The sequence below is a fragment of the Podarcis raffonei genome, chromosome 12, assembly GCF_027172205.1.
Source record: "Podarcis raffonei isolate rPodRaf1 chromosome 12, rPodRaf1.pri, whole genome shotgun sequence".
NCBI lineage: Eukaryota > Metazoa > Chordata > Lepidosauria > Squamata > Lacertidae > Podarcis > Podarcis raffonei.
The window spans coordinates 29,682,531-29,698,358 of NC_070613.1; the positions used below are offsets into that span (position 1 = coordinate 29,682,531).

General features: G+C 41.8%; 1 protein-coding gene across 3 annotated transcripts in view; it reads left to right on the top strand.

The window, feature by feature from the left end:
• Positions 1–7,942, top strand: part of NXPH1 (neurexophilin 1) — a 187,544-nt gene extending 179,602 nt beyond the window's left edge. For all 3 annotated transcript variants that reach the window (XM_053409926.1, XM_053409925.1, XM_053409927.1), the window contains exon 3: positions 5,903–7,942. In XM_053409926.1, coding sequence (XP_053265901.1) covers positions 5,903–6,664 — 762 coding nt within the window. In that variant the 3' untranslated portion in view covers positions 6,665–7,942. The remainder of the gene's footprint in view (positions 1–5,902) is intronic.
• Positions 7,943–15,828: the final 7,886 nt, after the last annotated feature.

A 15,828-nucleotide genomic window follows, 5' to 3' on the forward strand; every position in this document is an offset into this window, starting at 1 on the left:
TCAAACCAAGGCGGTAATGATACAGCTCTATAGTAACCTGGAAAGGCTGCAGGAAATCAAGACGCATTCTGGGCCGTTCTGGATTTCCTTCAAACCAATCTAATTTTCAGCCTGTGAAGTTTTAGTAGGCACTAGTTCGTATACATGACGGATGTCTTTGAGTATAAAACACCTCATGGGCTTTGACATAAATGAATGACTGAGCGTCCCCCTCAGGGGTCTCTGGGAAGAGACTAATACTCATGAAAAACACATCTAATGAAGTCAAGTGTCACTGCAGAAATGTCCCCAGCCTTTAAAAGCAGGTGACAGGGGTGTTCTCTTCAAGCTGAAGGAAACGAGGCAGACAGATCAATTCCCTAATCATGAAAATATACTCTGTCTTCTTAATATGCCCTTGGGCAAATTATGCCTCAGTCGAAACACTGGTCAGAAAAACAGACTATCGAGCAGCGATATTTCATTATTGACGAAACATGGGTCACCAAGTGAAAGAGCTGCTAGATCACCTTGGTTTCAGTAATTATTTTCGGAAACGCTTTTGAAACTGGCTGCCACCCTGATCCTGAATCATTCATAGAGGCTCACCCGGTGAATAATGGCAGCCTTCAGGGGGGACTTACACGCAGCCTGCTGTATCATGGGCAAAGCACAATGCCCTTGCAATCAGTTATTACCAGAAATTGTTTGCCCCCCCCCCAATATGTATAGGCCATTTTTTTCCACCACAAGATGGTTGCAAAGTGGTTTGCACAATGATCGACACAATGATCCAGCCATCAAAATGATATGACGTTTTCAAAACAAACAAAAAGCACCAAGTGAAAACAGCATTCCGTAGACAGGCTTAGTGAATGTCTGCTGAAATAGAAAGGTCTCTTGTCGAGCACTTGAAATCCAGCAGGGAGGGGGTACTGCCTGATCTAAGCTGGAGAAGAAGAAGAAGAAGAAGAAGAAGAAGAAGAAGAAGAAGAAGAAGAAGAAGAAGAAGTGATGAACAAGTCCAGAGGTGTACATGGCAAGTGTAATGGACATGATTCTTATAATCCACAGTTCATCCGCAGTGATGAACAAGTCCAGAGGTGTACATGGCAAGTGTAATGGACATGATTCTTATAATCCACAATAATCCACAGACTGGATTATTGTAACTCGCTCTACGTGGGGCTGCCCTTAAGACTGACCCAGAAACTCCAGCGGGTGCAGAATGCTGCAGCGAGACTCCTTACGGGGTCTTCGCTGCGAGATCACATTCATCCGGTGCTATATCAACTGCACTGGCTCCCGGTGGAGTACAGGATCAGGTTTAAGGTGCTGGTTTTAACCTTTAAAGCCCTATACGGCCTAGGACCCTCGTACCTACGGGACCGCCTCTCCTGGTATGCCCCACAGAGAAACTTACGGTCTTCAAATAAAAATATCTTGAAGGTCCCAGGCCACAGAGAAGTTAGGCTGGCCTCAACTAGAGCCAGGGCTTTTTCGGCTGTGGCTCCGACCTGGTGGAACACTCTGTCACAAGAGACTAGGGCCCTGCGGGACTTGACATCTTTCCGCAGGGCCTGCAAGACAGAGCTGTTCCGCCAGGCCTTTGGCCAGGGCACAGCCTGACTCCCTCCCTCGGCCATTCAAGCCAATGGTGGCCAGTGGCTTGAATTTAATTAATTTTATAATGAATGATTTTAGAGTGTTGTTTGTGTTGTATTTTTGTATTGTTTTATTGTTGTTAGCCGCCCTGAGCCCAGCTTCGGCTGGGGAGGGCGGGATATAAATAAAATTTATTATTATTATTATTATTATGTTGGTATAGTAGGCTACACTGCAGTTATGCAAAGGTTAGAGGCATTATCACAGTCCAAGCAGAGGATGTGGTGGAGCTCTGCCACTCACCAGTTTCCCTGCTGGTGCTCACTTGAAGGCAGAGAAGGAGGAAAGAGGCGGTGGTGAGGTCAGCATGGTGCAAACTCACCAGCAGATTCATTTATGCCACAAGGTGCCATAGGAAGGCACTGGACATAGTAAAAGATCCATTGCATCCTGGTCACTGTCTCTTCGAGCTCCTGCCGTCGGGACGGAGATACAGGACGATGAAGACAAGAACGAGCCGTCTTAAGAACAGCTTCTTCTCCAGAGCGATCTCAGCCCTGAATGGGAAGCCTGGACTTTGAAAGTCATCTAATCTTCCTTGCTGTACTATATTGTATTGTTTTAATTAGTGTTTTTATGGAGCAGTCGAGTAATTTCGTTGTCCCTGAGAGGGGGCAATGACAATAAAGATATTATTATTATTATTATTATTATTATTATTATTATTATTATTATAAAAATGCCACTTTATGAAATAGAAGAAGAAAAATAAAGAGAGACTAGTGACTGACTTGGGGCTCTTCAATTTCAGCAGTGCCCTGTGTGATGCTAAAATTTGGCATGTCCCCCGCTTCTCTCCCTCTGTTCTACAGCATTTTTGAGCCCCCCCCCCCGCAGCACAGCACCCAATGCAACTGAACTGGTCAAGCTACCCTAAAACTGCCTCTGAAGAGACATGGACCCCCTAATCCCCCTCTCACTAACCTTTCCTCTAGTGATGGCACAATCCAAATTAAAAACAATATAACCCTAACCCATCACACTTTTGACATTCCTGAATGTTGCAAGAGAAAGAGGTCTGTTTTTTTGCAGCGGGATCCATTGCATACCACCAGAAAGTGTAGTTGCAGTCACAGCATTTTCAAAATCTTCATCTTATAACTGGGAGCTTGTTTCCACAAAGCTAAAACGAGCCAGTGTTAAAATTAGCTTGCTAGGACTCCATCCTAGAACAGAGGAGACTTTGTTGCTTAATCCTGCGGTGCACAACACATTCAAACAGATGGCTTAGAAATGAGATTGAAGACAAAAGACCAAATATGTGCTGGGGGTGGGTGGGTCGGAGACAGAATTCACTGGCTAGCAGAAATCCCTGGTGTGTCCCCTCCCTTACAATTGCTGGAAATGGGATAGGGAACAGAGGCTAGTTAACTGCCCAGGTCCATATTCTGCTGACAAATTCAAGCAAGATTGGCACATTTTCTCCCCTTTTTAAGCCACCTTCCTCCTAATTTGCTCTTGCTCCCAATATGCCTCTTAAGAATTATATTCTAAGTCTTCCCCCCTCTCTCCGTGACATCTTCATTGCTGCTTCATTAACTGGTGCACCATCAGTGCATTTCATTACAGCCTCTCTCCTCGCTCACTGTGCTGATCTCAAACACAGATACAAACCAGCTATCAAATGCTAGGCGGTATTTATCTTCCCTGCAATTCAAAAGAAGAGGAAATTGGCTAAATCATCCCAGGGGCAAACATACCCAGATTTGTCTCTTCCCATCTTCCTGCACTCTTCAGCAGCTGGGAAGGATATTTAGTTAGGACGGTTGTAGGTGTTTCTTTATTTTATTTTAAGGATTACAGATTTTGAGGGAGTCCACACAGTGGAGTATCCCTTTGGGAAAGAGGAATCTGATGTAAAGCAATTCTCAATGAAGCAGCCAGCTAAAAAACTGGGGGATGCTAGAAAAGGGAAAGAGCTCCCTGTCTGCTTCCAAAATGCCTTGGCATTTGCATAGAGTAGGAATCTTCAGGTTTTTCCCCCCTTTTCTTTTAGTGGAGAGAAGTTGGTTAGAGTGGCAAGTAAGTACCATTGTGCTCAGGCTTTGCTTGTGGGCTTCCCAAGGGCATCTGGCGGCCCACTGCCAGATCAACGTGCTAGACTAGAAGGAGCTGTGTTTGGATCCAGCACGGCTCTTCTTATGTTCTGATCAATTTCTACTAGTAATGATGACTATGACGCAGGAGGCGTTGTGGTCTAAACCACTGAGCCTCTTGGGCTTGCTGATTGGAAGGATGGCAGTTTGAATCCCCGTGATGGGGTGAGCTCCTGTTGCTATGTCTGAACTCCTGCAGTTCGAAAGCATGCCAGTGCAAGTAGATAAATAGGTACCACTGCGGCCGGAAGGAAAACGGGGTTTCCATGCACTCTGGTTTCTGTCACGGTGTTCTGTTGCACCAGAAGCAGTTTAGTCATGCTGGCCACATGACCTGGAAAGCTGTCTGTGGACAAATGCCGGCTCCCTCAGCCTGAATCGAGATGAGTGCCACAACCCCATAGTCGCCTTTGACTGGACTTAACCGTCCAGGGGTCCTTTACCGTTACCTTTTTACTATGATGTACTGGGGAGTTTTTAATGTTTTATGCTTTATTATGTTTAATAAAGAGCCAGTGTGGTGTAGTGGTTAAGAGCGGTAGTCTCGTAATCTGGGGAACCGGGTTGTCTCCGCTCCTTCACATGCAGCTGCTGGGTGACCTAGGGCCAGTCACACTTCTCTGAAGTCTCTCAGCCTCACTCACCTCACAGAGTGTTTGTTGTGGGGGAAGGAAGGGAAAGGAGATTGTTAGCCGCTTTGAGACTCCTTCGGGTAGTGATAAAGCGGGATATCAAATCCAAACTCTTCTTATATACTGTATGTGTTGGAAGCCATCCAGAGTGACTGGGGCAACCCAGCCAGATGGGTGTGATATATAACAACAACAACAACAACAACAACAACAACAACAACAACAGATTGTAGGCAGTGTGTCTCTGCATGCTTATTGTGGGGAGGTGCAAGAGGGGACAGCAAGTTTCTGAACTGTCTTTAAAAAAGTCATCATGAAAATTAATCTTTATATGCAATTTCCCATACTATTTTTATGTGTTATTTTACAAAAATAATATATGCATTTTAAGGCAAATTTCACATTTGGATATGCATTTTTCTGTGCCTTATTTGGCTGGAGAATTGCACTGCAAAATTCAAAGAAGCGCTGTGGTTTGAAGGCTGGTTGTTTCGGTTCACATATTCTTTGGGGAAGTGCAAATTAGGTAGGTTTATCTTTAAATGTGAACTGAATGGAATTTCTCCCTCATCCCTAGATGGCCTGATTCATATGTTCTTTTGTCCTTAAGATAACAGGAGGGGATTTCAACTCAAAACTCCAATGATGACACCTTCCCAATTCCCCAGGTCCTTTGAATGTACAGGCTCACTCTGTAGCATCGGTTTCTGATTCCTAAAAACAATGATTAATATTATACTGAGCCACTGTGAAATTTTTGGAAGTAACAGTTGAGCTGTGGTGCTGTGAATGAATTGCCTTAGTATGAGGACTGCATCTTTCATGACCTGAATAAAATAATTTTCTTCTTCTTGTGGGTTCAGGTGTTGATTTGCTTCCTCTTTCAGATGTTATTGTGGCAAGCATGTTTTTTTCTGGACCTAAGTGAGAAGGGGAAAAAAAGAGTAAAACCTTTACAAATAACAAATTTATTTATAAATTCTGCTAATACAGACTATATGACCTTTAGTTAGCATGGATACTGTCCCAGAATCAGCACAGAACAAAGAGCACCCAGCATTAATCTCTACCCAAAAGGATTTCAATCTACCTTTCATAGGCAAGGTGAGGTCAAGGACTTGACAAACACCCAATTCAGATGATAACCTAAGGGTTCTGTATTATGGTTTATATCACAGGTGATCCTTCAGGTGGAACACAATTCACGCCTGTGAGTTACCTGTGATCTAAGCAGCGGATTACAATATTGTTGTCTAAACTGGGCCAATGAGTTGTGGGGTGAACTGAGGGAAGTCAGGTGAAGGCTTTGCTAAAGCGTTTTAAAGAGGGTAAGGAGATGATTGGCCTGAAGAAAAGAAAGCTGCAAGCTTTCTCAAGATGGATTTGGAAAGACCAGTAGTGTGTGTGAATGTATCCCACGTAGAAGAAATGCATAAAGGGAAAAATGCATTGCATTCTTTTTTGAGACCTACATAGCACTTAAACACATATCCCTACCTAAACGTATATTTTCCTTTATCTTACTTTCAGGTCACATGCGCAAATCTAACCAGTGGTGGAAAATCAGAACTTCTAAAATCAGGTGGTTCCAAATCCACGCTAAAGCACATATGGACAGAGAGTAGCAAAGACTTATCCATCAGCCGGCTGCTATCACAGACTTTCCATGGCAAAGAGAACGATACGGATTTGAGCCTGCGGTATGATGCCCCAGAAACATATTCCGAGCAAGATCTCTGGGAATGGCTGAGGAACTCCACAGACCTTCAAGAGCCTCGCCCCAGAGCAAAGAGACGGCCCATTGTCAAGACTGGGAAGTTTAAGAAAATGTTTGGCTGGGGCGATTTTCATTCCAACATCAAGACAGTCAAGTTAAACCTGTTGATAACTGGGAAAATAGTGGATCATGGCAATGGGACGTTTAGCGTTTACTTCAGGCATAATTCCACTGGCCAAGGGAATGTATCTGTGAGCTTGGTGCCCCCGACTAAAATTGTGGAGTTTGACTTGGCACAACAGACAGTGATTGATGCCAAAGATTCCAAGTCCTTTAACTGCCGCATTGAGTACGAGAAGGTCGACAAAGCCACCAAGAACACCCTCTGCAACTACGACCCTTCAAAAACATGTTATCAGGAGCAGACCCAAAGTCACGTCTCCTGGCTCTGCTCCAAACCGTTTAAAGTAATCTGTATTTACATTTCCTTTTATAGTACAGATTATAAACTAGTACAGAAGGTGTGTCCCGATTACAACTACCACAGTGACACGCCTTACTTCCCTTCAGGTTGAAGTGGGCCGCGCCTCTGAGACTGGACCCTGTGGAGTAAATAAATAAATACACAAATAAAATAACGCTAATTTTAAACAAAAATATGGGGAAAAATACGAAAGAGGTCACATGACAGGGCTGTTACCTCAAAGAAGAAGGCCACATCTCTTGCCTGGAATGTGTCTACACACTGCTGCTGATGTCAACTGGCTGCAAATATCTTAGCGGAAACCAGCCTAATGTCATTTCTGCCCAGTCAGTTCCATGTATATCAGTCCAGTTGTAAATCACTGTGGATTTTAAATAATACCACACACAATTTCTCTCTCTCTCTCTTTGTCTTTCTCCTTCTCCCTCTTTGCAGCTTGCAGATCTATCGAGATTCCTGTTAAGAGGGCATTCATTGTCTGATATATGATGTTTCAGGATAACCTATCATCGAGCAAAAAGGATTAACTAGACAGAGGATGTTTTGTTTTTGTTTCTCCACAGACTGTTATGGAAATCTTCTTTTATGGTCCTGAATACATTATAATCAATAATCCCCATTCATACATCCTATCACTTGGAGTAGCTGTACTGGTAAATAATATTGTAGGAGTAAAATGCTTGTTAAAACAGGGGTTGGGTGGGAAATGTGTGTGTTTAGAGCTCAGTATTCCTCTTTATATGAACACAACAAAGTATATTGACTTTTATTCAGCACCCAGTGGGCACATTCAAGGTGGTGTTAGGTGGGCCTTTTTTGGTGAAGGGAGCCTGTTGAACTAATAAAGATGAGCAAACATTTGGAATTTACATGTGAACAGAAAGTTACGATTTTGTAGTTTGGTGGTCCTCACTCAACTGGGATACTCTCCAATTCCCATATAGGAAGGAGAATGCCTGATAGGTAACATGTAAGTTGTAAGTGTCCATCTTATCTTTATAACACAATATTGTAACAAACAAACAAACAAACAAACAATATCCTAGTCTTCATTTGTATGAATGGTTTGTATTGTACATAGTTTAACCTGTGTTATTTGAGCTGCTTATTAATATTAACTTGTAATTGTCTCTCTGCTTGTTATTGGTTAAAAACAAGGAAATGAGGAATTCATTTTATCAATGTAGCTGTAAACTCCATTTAAGATGACAGAATTATGTACAAAGCATTTATTCAGCTAAAGTATTGTTGAAAGCTATACAACTTACAACATTTACAATCTGTCTGTATTTAGATCTTTTGTTTCCAGGTGAAAACAATTGAAATGTACATAAAAAAAATAAAACACTTGAATTCGAGTTTCAATATGCACTCTGTAGATGGTGGTTTACAATAGTGCTGACAGGCAGATGATACATAGATGGTGGTGGCACCTTCAGTCACAAAAGTTGCTCCATCCAGACCAGATTCTTTATCATATGTAATGGCGATTACTTTTCAATGCAGAAAGAAGTGTACAATTCCTATCTTATTTATCAACAGAACAACTCCATGAACAAGTTAGCTAGAACCCCATGGATAGGTTAGATGGAAACTTGATGGGCAGGTTAATGAGGTGGTGGTAGACCTGTGCATCAGAGAGTAAGGTTATTACCAGTTTCCAATAAAGTAGAGGAGATGGGATTTTAAAGGGCAGCATGGGTAGATCTATGAGTCTCCTGTCTTTTCTTTTCATCCCTCCACTGCTTCTCCCTGGAGTTTTGATGCACCTCCAATATCTAGGGCTTGCCGATCAGAAGGTCGGGGGTTCGAATCCCCCCGATGGGGTGAGCTCCCGTTGTTCGGTCCCTGCCCCTGCCAACCTAGAAGTTCGAAAGCACATCAAAGTGCAAGTAGATAAATAGGTACCGCTCCAGTGGGAAGGTAAACGGCGTTTCCGTGCACTGCTCTGGTTCGCCAGAAGTGGCTTAGTCATGCTGGCCACATGACCCGGAAGCTATACGCTGGCTCCCTTGGCCAATAAAGCGAGATGAGCGCCGCAACCTCAGAGTCGTCCACGACTAGACCTAATCAGGGATACCTTTACCTTTACTAAGGAAAAAACCATACACACCCTGAAGCTTCATGTGTAGAATGCATGTAGGGAATGCTCTCACATTGTCCATGCTGCTCTTTATATCGGTGCCCAGAAACAGGCCCATCTGGTAGTTTCTGACATATGGCCCATGCCACTAAAAGATCCAGGTTGCCCTGATCCTCACATGCAATCAGTGTCAGGGAAGCCCTTTGAACATGCAACCCCCTGGAAGTGGCTCCATACTGTTGATATGTTAGTGGAGAGCCACACAGTACATGTGACTTTGGACAGACAACAACACACTGCATGAAATAAAAATAAAATGTGGTTATATGATGAGGGTAGTTGAGCAATACACGTGCGCACACACATTCCCATCTATTTATCACATTTGTTTTTCATGCTTCTTTGTAGGAGCTGATATCATGGTTGCCCACTTTTATATTTACAGCAACCAGATTGAGGGGTGATGGATTGCCCAAAGTTTCCCCATGAGCTTCACAGCTGATCTGAATGTAGGTATCAGGAGCCCAAGTCCACCACCTTAATGCTTACTTAAGATGGAGTTTAGACATGTATGCCTTACACTGAGAAGATTATTGGTTCATCTAGTTCAGTAATAATGTCCTCAAACTGGTGGCCATTTTCTAAGGCCAAAATTTCCTCCAGTCCTATTAACTTGAGATCCATTTAACTGATGACGCTACCAGGGATCGAACCTGTGCTCTACTGGTGACAAGGAGCCTAGCATTATCGTGCATAAAATGGCCTGCAGCTGATAGCAATAAATTGAGTTTTTTGGGGGGGAGGGAACCCCCCGTGCATAGTTGGTGCAGTTTATTCATTCTCAGATTTATACTGATTTATTTAAGAACAAGAAACAACAACAGGGTTCCACAACAGTATAATTTGTAGCCCAAACACACACACTGACACATGCACACACATACAACCAGATCGCTTTGAACTCTGGGGAGGAAATGTATTTAAACTGAAACTAGAATACAACAGGTCCTGCTCATTCATGTTGGGGCTTGGAGAAGATCTTCATTTTCTAATATCAGTGGGAGGGATGGAGGGCTCTTATAGACAGATGCACATTAAGTCCAAACTTGGGTGGCAAAGTGTGCCTTGAAAAATCAAGCCACTAGCAGCCAGTTGACATCAGCATTGAGCTGCAAGTACTGAAAATTTACTTCTGACGGCACACCTTTCCATTGTCTCTCTAGACAGACGGATGCCAACAACTGATGTTTTCATAGACAATGCTATGGAACAGTTATTCACCCGCACCCTGACAATATATGGCCCATGACATCATCCAGAAGGAGGGCTTCCCTGATACAAGTTGAGTTGGAATCCCATAAGTACTTCTATTGCTCTGAAGCACAGTCATCCATAGACTTTGACTGACTAGGCAGAGAAGAGAGCAACAGCCCTAGGAGATAGTATGAATTAAGCGATCATGCTATTGCAAACAGAAACCCATTGTTCTAAGAGCTGTTTGAGTGTGCGCACACACATATGTACTGTATATGTATATGTGCATAAGAGAGATGTGTGCCTCTAGTTTTAACCCAGATATGAAACTGTGCCCACATATCAAAAAGTGAAATTCCAGGTCATTTGGATATTTATTGGAATCTTGTTTCCAACATTTCCTCACAAAGCTTGAAATACTTTCACAACATCAGTACTATAAAAATTATAAAGTGAGGTTTAAAAAATGATTTTAGTAGCCAAACCAAGGCCAATCATGGAGATAGATTTTAGCTTCCTCCCTGTTTTATTCCTATGCTACATTCTGAGATTGGTAGATTCCAGACCAAGCAAAATAGACTCCACTCACAGCCAAGACATATCTGGATCTGGTTCTATGGTTTGTTTTTTTTAATGATCTGACTAAAGAGGCTTGTATCTCAGAGGGCAGTAATTCAGGCAGGGGATACGCTATCTGTGAATCAAATGTGCTCATCATTTCGCCTTCCAAATGCATTTGCATGATTAGACAAATCATATTTTTCTGGACATAATAATCTGCTTATTGATGTTATTTTTGTAGCAATTGTCTTGCGCTGTATTGGAATTCAATTAGCAAAAGCGATGTACTAATAAGTTTTTAAAATCATGTATATTTATTTTTCATTTTGCTTGTCTGGTTCCTTGCTGCAGTTTGAGTTATTTTAAAATATAGTTTCCCTTGCTTAGACTTTTGCATAGTCGTTTGGTCATCAGAACCGCAAATCTGAAGTCTCCAGTAAGAATAAATTGGACAAGAGATTTTATGAGTCCTGAATAAAATGATGAATTGAGTATAGATGCTTTTTGCATTCAAGAGTCCACTGTAAAGTCCTCTCTCTTGTGAACTCTGATTCTGGATGCTTTTCAAGTTAAATATACAGAAGCAAAATCCCTGCATTTTATATTGGTCTTAGACTCATACAGCAACAGAACTAGAATGGACCAAAATACCATCTTGACGCTCCAAGTATTGGCCAATCTTCACTTTGTCAACAATCATGCAACCTTAACATTTTCTAATTTGTGACATGAATACCTTTTCCTATCTCTCTAGACTTGCTTCATATTGTTCCAAATTGTATTTCTGAAAGAGAATAAAAAGATGGGTGTCTGTATTGGAATGATCATCAACCCTAACCCTTTGCTTTGATTTTCCATTCTTCTTGCAGCCCAATCCTAATCACGTTTCCTTGAAAGTAAGTTGTGTACTAAGTTCAGCAGGACTTACTTTGTACTAGAGCTTCTGTTTAGATCATTGAACAAGTGCAGGAGACCTTACCAAATATTTCACGTAAATCCTAACACAATCTAGCATGCTTGTTTTTCAGCATAGCCTTAAGAAGTTTATGATTTGTAATACTTTAGAGCCATGACTAGAAATCCATGGATTTGGGTAGATTTCCTTGTTCCAAATATTGTGTTTGTTAAAAGCAAATAGAAGTAGAGGACTGATACAACATATAGCCACCATCATTTCTTAGGTGTGTTTTTTTCTTTCCCATGATGTTATTTGTATTATCTCACCATGTCACAGAATTAAAGTTCTCCGTTGGGTTCATAATATTGCCATGTGTTACGTGCTAAATATTTTCTTGAGTGTTTATTGTAACTGATGGCATGAGCCTCTGTATCTTTTTGAATATGTAGACTTGTGTTATATAGTCATAACCAGAGGCCCATGTTACCACTATAGCCTAATGCTCATTACAGTAAATGAAAAATACTATGAGCTTTTTTTCCAGATAGCTTACATACCAGCAGAATTACAGTGCGGAAGAGAAAGAAGTATAGAGGATTCGAATTTTGAACACGCCATAGACATAAATCTACTCAGTTATACTCACAATTCCTTGTATAATATGAAGGCAACTGATTTGTGAACATTGCTTGTCTTTCCGGAATAAATAAAACAATGTTTTGCAGAAGACTTGTTACTTCTGTTCCATTTTTTTAATAAGTAAAAAACATGCAAAGGATCTAGTTCTTGTGACAAAAATATCAATGGATTTACAGAATCTGTCACCCTCACATAACATAAACATATTGCATTTTCTGGTGTGTTTGACCTCATTTGAGCATTTATCAAGTCATTCTTCTCAAACCACATTTTTCAGCAACATGTGTACCTGTGTAAAACTACTAGTAAACCTGTTGAATTGCTGCTTCCTTCAGAGACAGTTAATGCTTTCCTGCTATGGTTGTTTAGTGCGTTGAAATCACTATGGTTTGCTATATCTGGAGTAGCTAACAAGTTCCATAGATTCACTGCAAGCAATGGACTTTGAACATGGCCACCAAGAAGTAATCCAGAACAAGCAAGAGAATATGTCCACTAGCCAGTGCTTCATGTATTCCAAAAATAAAATTAAAATAAGAAAGAAATAAAAGAGTCAAGGTAGCCTATGAGTTTAAAAAACCTATGGCTTACATAAAACAAATCTAAAATGATACTATTTTTAAAGTTTATAGTTGTTTTATGTGTGTCATAGATTTATATTTAACCTGAATTTTTTTAAATAGATTGATCTATCAATCCATGCTGCACCAGTATCAGTGCTCATGTAACTTTACAAAGTATTGCAAGACAGAGTTTCTTCCTGAAGAATGGGAAAGCAGAGAAAACAGAAGAGGTTACACATATACAGGCAACCCTTCTCAGCATGGTAGCTTGTCAAAAACACACTCTAACCAAGTGAAGAACCAGTAAACTGTAAATCACGCATTGAGCCAGACTTTACCATGCCCTCCCACACTTGGATTGTTTATGAGTGGCAGCAAGACTCTGGTAACTCTCAATGAATTACACAGCTCAGATCTTGAGTAGCAGCCCCCAAAACAGATTTAAACAACCACTACATCAACTGGTCATTGTAGTTCGGGAACATAGGTTCCCCATCCCTGCACTCAATGGTTAGGTAGCCAACACGGCACTCTCCAGATGTTGTTGGAGGCCAGCTCCCATCATCCTTGATGCTATGCAGGCTGATGGGGGTTAGAACCAACAACATCTGGACGGCGCCATACCTCAAGCACCATCCCTCCCCATATGTACCTAACTCAGACCCCGTGATTCTCATCTGAGGCCCTTCTTTGTGTGCCTCCTCCACGAGAGGACTGGAGAGCAGCAACACAAGAACAACCCTTTTCTGTAGTGGTACCCCACTTGTGGAATGCTCTCTCCAGGAAGGCTCACCTGGCACCCTCATTATAAATCTTTAGGCAAAAACATTCCTCTTCTCCCAGGCCTTTGGCTAATTAAACAATCTATGGCCTTTTAAACTTGGGGAGAGAGGGTATTGTTTTTGTTTGTTATTATGGTATGTATCTTTGTGTTTTTATATTGTAACCTGCCCTGTGATCTTTGGATGAAGGGCAGTATATAAATTTTAATGATGATGATGATACTACTACACCTGAGGCATTATTGAGTTAAGGGCACTCTTTGGGTTTGCCAGTCCAACTTGGCTTGAGGGGTTCAGGGAGTAGGTATCAGGCTTGGCACACATGATTGTGTGAACCCCAGACTGGCAGGGTCACATTGTGCTTGTCAAGTCACATATGCAAAGCAAGGAGAGAGTTGTTCTCAATCCTTTGTTATGAAGCTGCCTTTAGATATGACCTGGGGGTGGGGGGAGGAATCTTTCCTCTTGTTATAGGGAAATTCCTGCCTGGACTGTAATTTGATTGACTTTCTTGGCTGGCTTTATTTTTCAGATCCTCTTTGTTATATATTTAATATATATATAACAGTTTCTCCCTATTCTGTGTTGCGAGTCTTGTTTGTGGGCATGTTGGCAATAAACATACCTGTGATATGTCTATGAGTTATCTAGGCAAAAAAGTCATATACATTAACAGTGTAATAATCCTAGACGCATGTCTGCTCAGACCTATCTCCCACTGAGTTCAATGGGCTTTATTTCTAGGTGTGCATGGGATTGCAGCCTAAATGTGTACTCACCCTCCCTGGATACAGCAGTATGGCTTGTCCCAGAAAGATTTAATAAGACGGGTACTTAGGAAAGATGGTAGCAATACAGAGAGCCCAGGGACTGGTTTGTTGCCCAGCCTGCATCCCCTCTACACCCATGATTGACTGGTGCTCCATCTTTTCATCAATGGCAACATTGCATTTCCAACATCTCCTGGCAATGTTATGCATTAATGGACCAGTGGGATAGCTCTTATCCAATAGACATGATAGTGGTGGGAAATGTCAAATAAGTGAACTGTCATTCAATAGATACAGAATGTATAACTGTAACATCATTGGGTTTGTGACTGCTATTAAGTAAAAATATGCTACCTTTCTTTAAATGCTCACGAGCTGTTTCATGGCAATGAGCTTTGGATGAGCCAAAACAGGGAATAAATGCAACCATTTAAAAATAAACCCTTTTTACTCTATCATTATTCTTTCGAATTATAGAATATTGTTTATGTGCCCTGTTGTCCCTCATGGAACGCACTTTGATGCACCTGATATGCGAAATTCACACGTGGGACTGTGGGAATATGCTGGAGACATACACAGAGATGGTGGCTAATATATCAGGTCACGAGGCTTTAAATAATATGCACGCTTTACAGCTGGTCCTAAGAACAAACAAAAAAAAAATTATACATATTTATTGCTGCACTGTGAAACTCTTTCCCCTAGATACCTTTCTTCAAATAGATGATTGTTTATTATGAACATACTTGCCTTGGCATTCCAAATAGCACCTTTTTGTTCATATTTATGAGAGATAGAGATCTATGTTAGAAAGACAGAAATAGAATATACGGCTGAAAAGCTGTTTTGTCACCCAAGTCCCTTAGCAAAATCCCTCTCTGTGTGATGATCATTAAAAGAGAAATAATGATTTACTTCCAAAAGGAAAAAGCGAACCCACTGAATGTAAATTCAAAAGCTTTGCCCAAGTGTTTATTACTGTGAGAGTTCCTGCTATGGCACACAGCCTCCGCCCATTTTCTCACTGCAGTCTGCACCCCACATACTTCCTTCCAGAAGTTTTTTCTGGGCTGGGGGTGCATGGGGCAGGGAATGATCCTTGCACAAATGCAGCATTGCATACAACCCCATCTCTCTCTCTCGTTCTGCCCCCAGGAAGGCAAGCTGTTTCAGTAGTAGCAAAACTTACAGCAGACATGTGTAAGAGGCTCTCGACTTTTTGTTATGAAAAGCAGTCACAGGAGGACGCAAGTGGGGGCATAAGAACAGTGGTGTAGGTGGCACCCCATGGGGGTGCCACCTCTTCAGCTTCTACAGTCCAAGGCAGCTGTTTAACCCACCTCATTGGCAGGCAGGCCCTAATATGTGTGTGATTTACTTGCTATCCTGATGTTTTTCAAGTAAGCTAAACCTCTAATCAAAGAGTTGGGAACCTCAGGCATACAGCCGTCCACTCCTCTCTCATTGACGTTCAGGACTCTCCTATGCCCCACCCCTGTGAAGTGGCTACACTTCACACCCTCCTTGAATACTTTGTCTTGGCAAGAATGTGTCCTTGGATAATTTCATTCGCTTACCTGGACAGGTGATAGAGAGAGATGTGTGTAGTAGCATCTAGCCTATTGTGCAAAGGTAATATTTACACCTGTTGCTCTGCCCACTCTTGACTCTGGCCCCACCCACCACTGGGACATGACAAGCC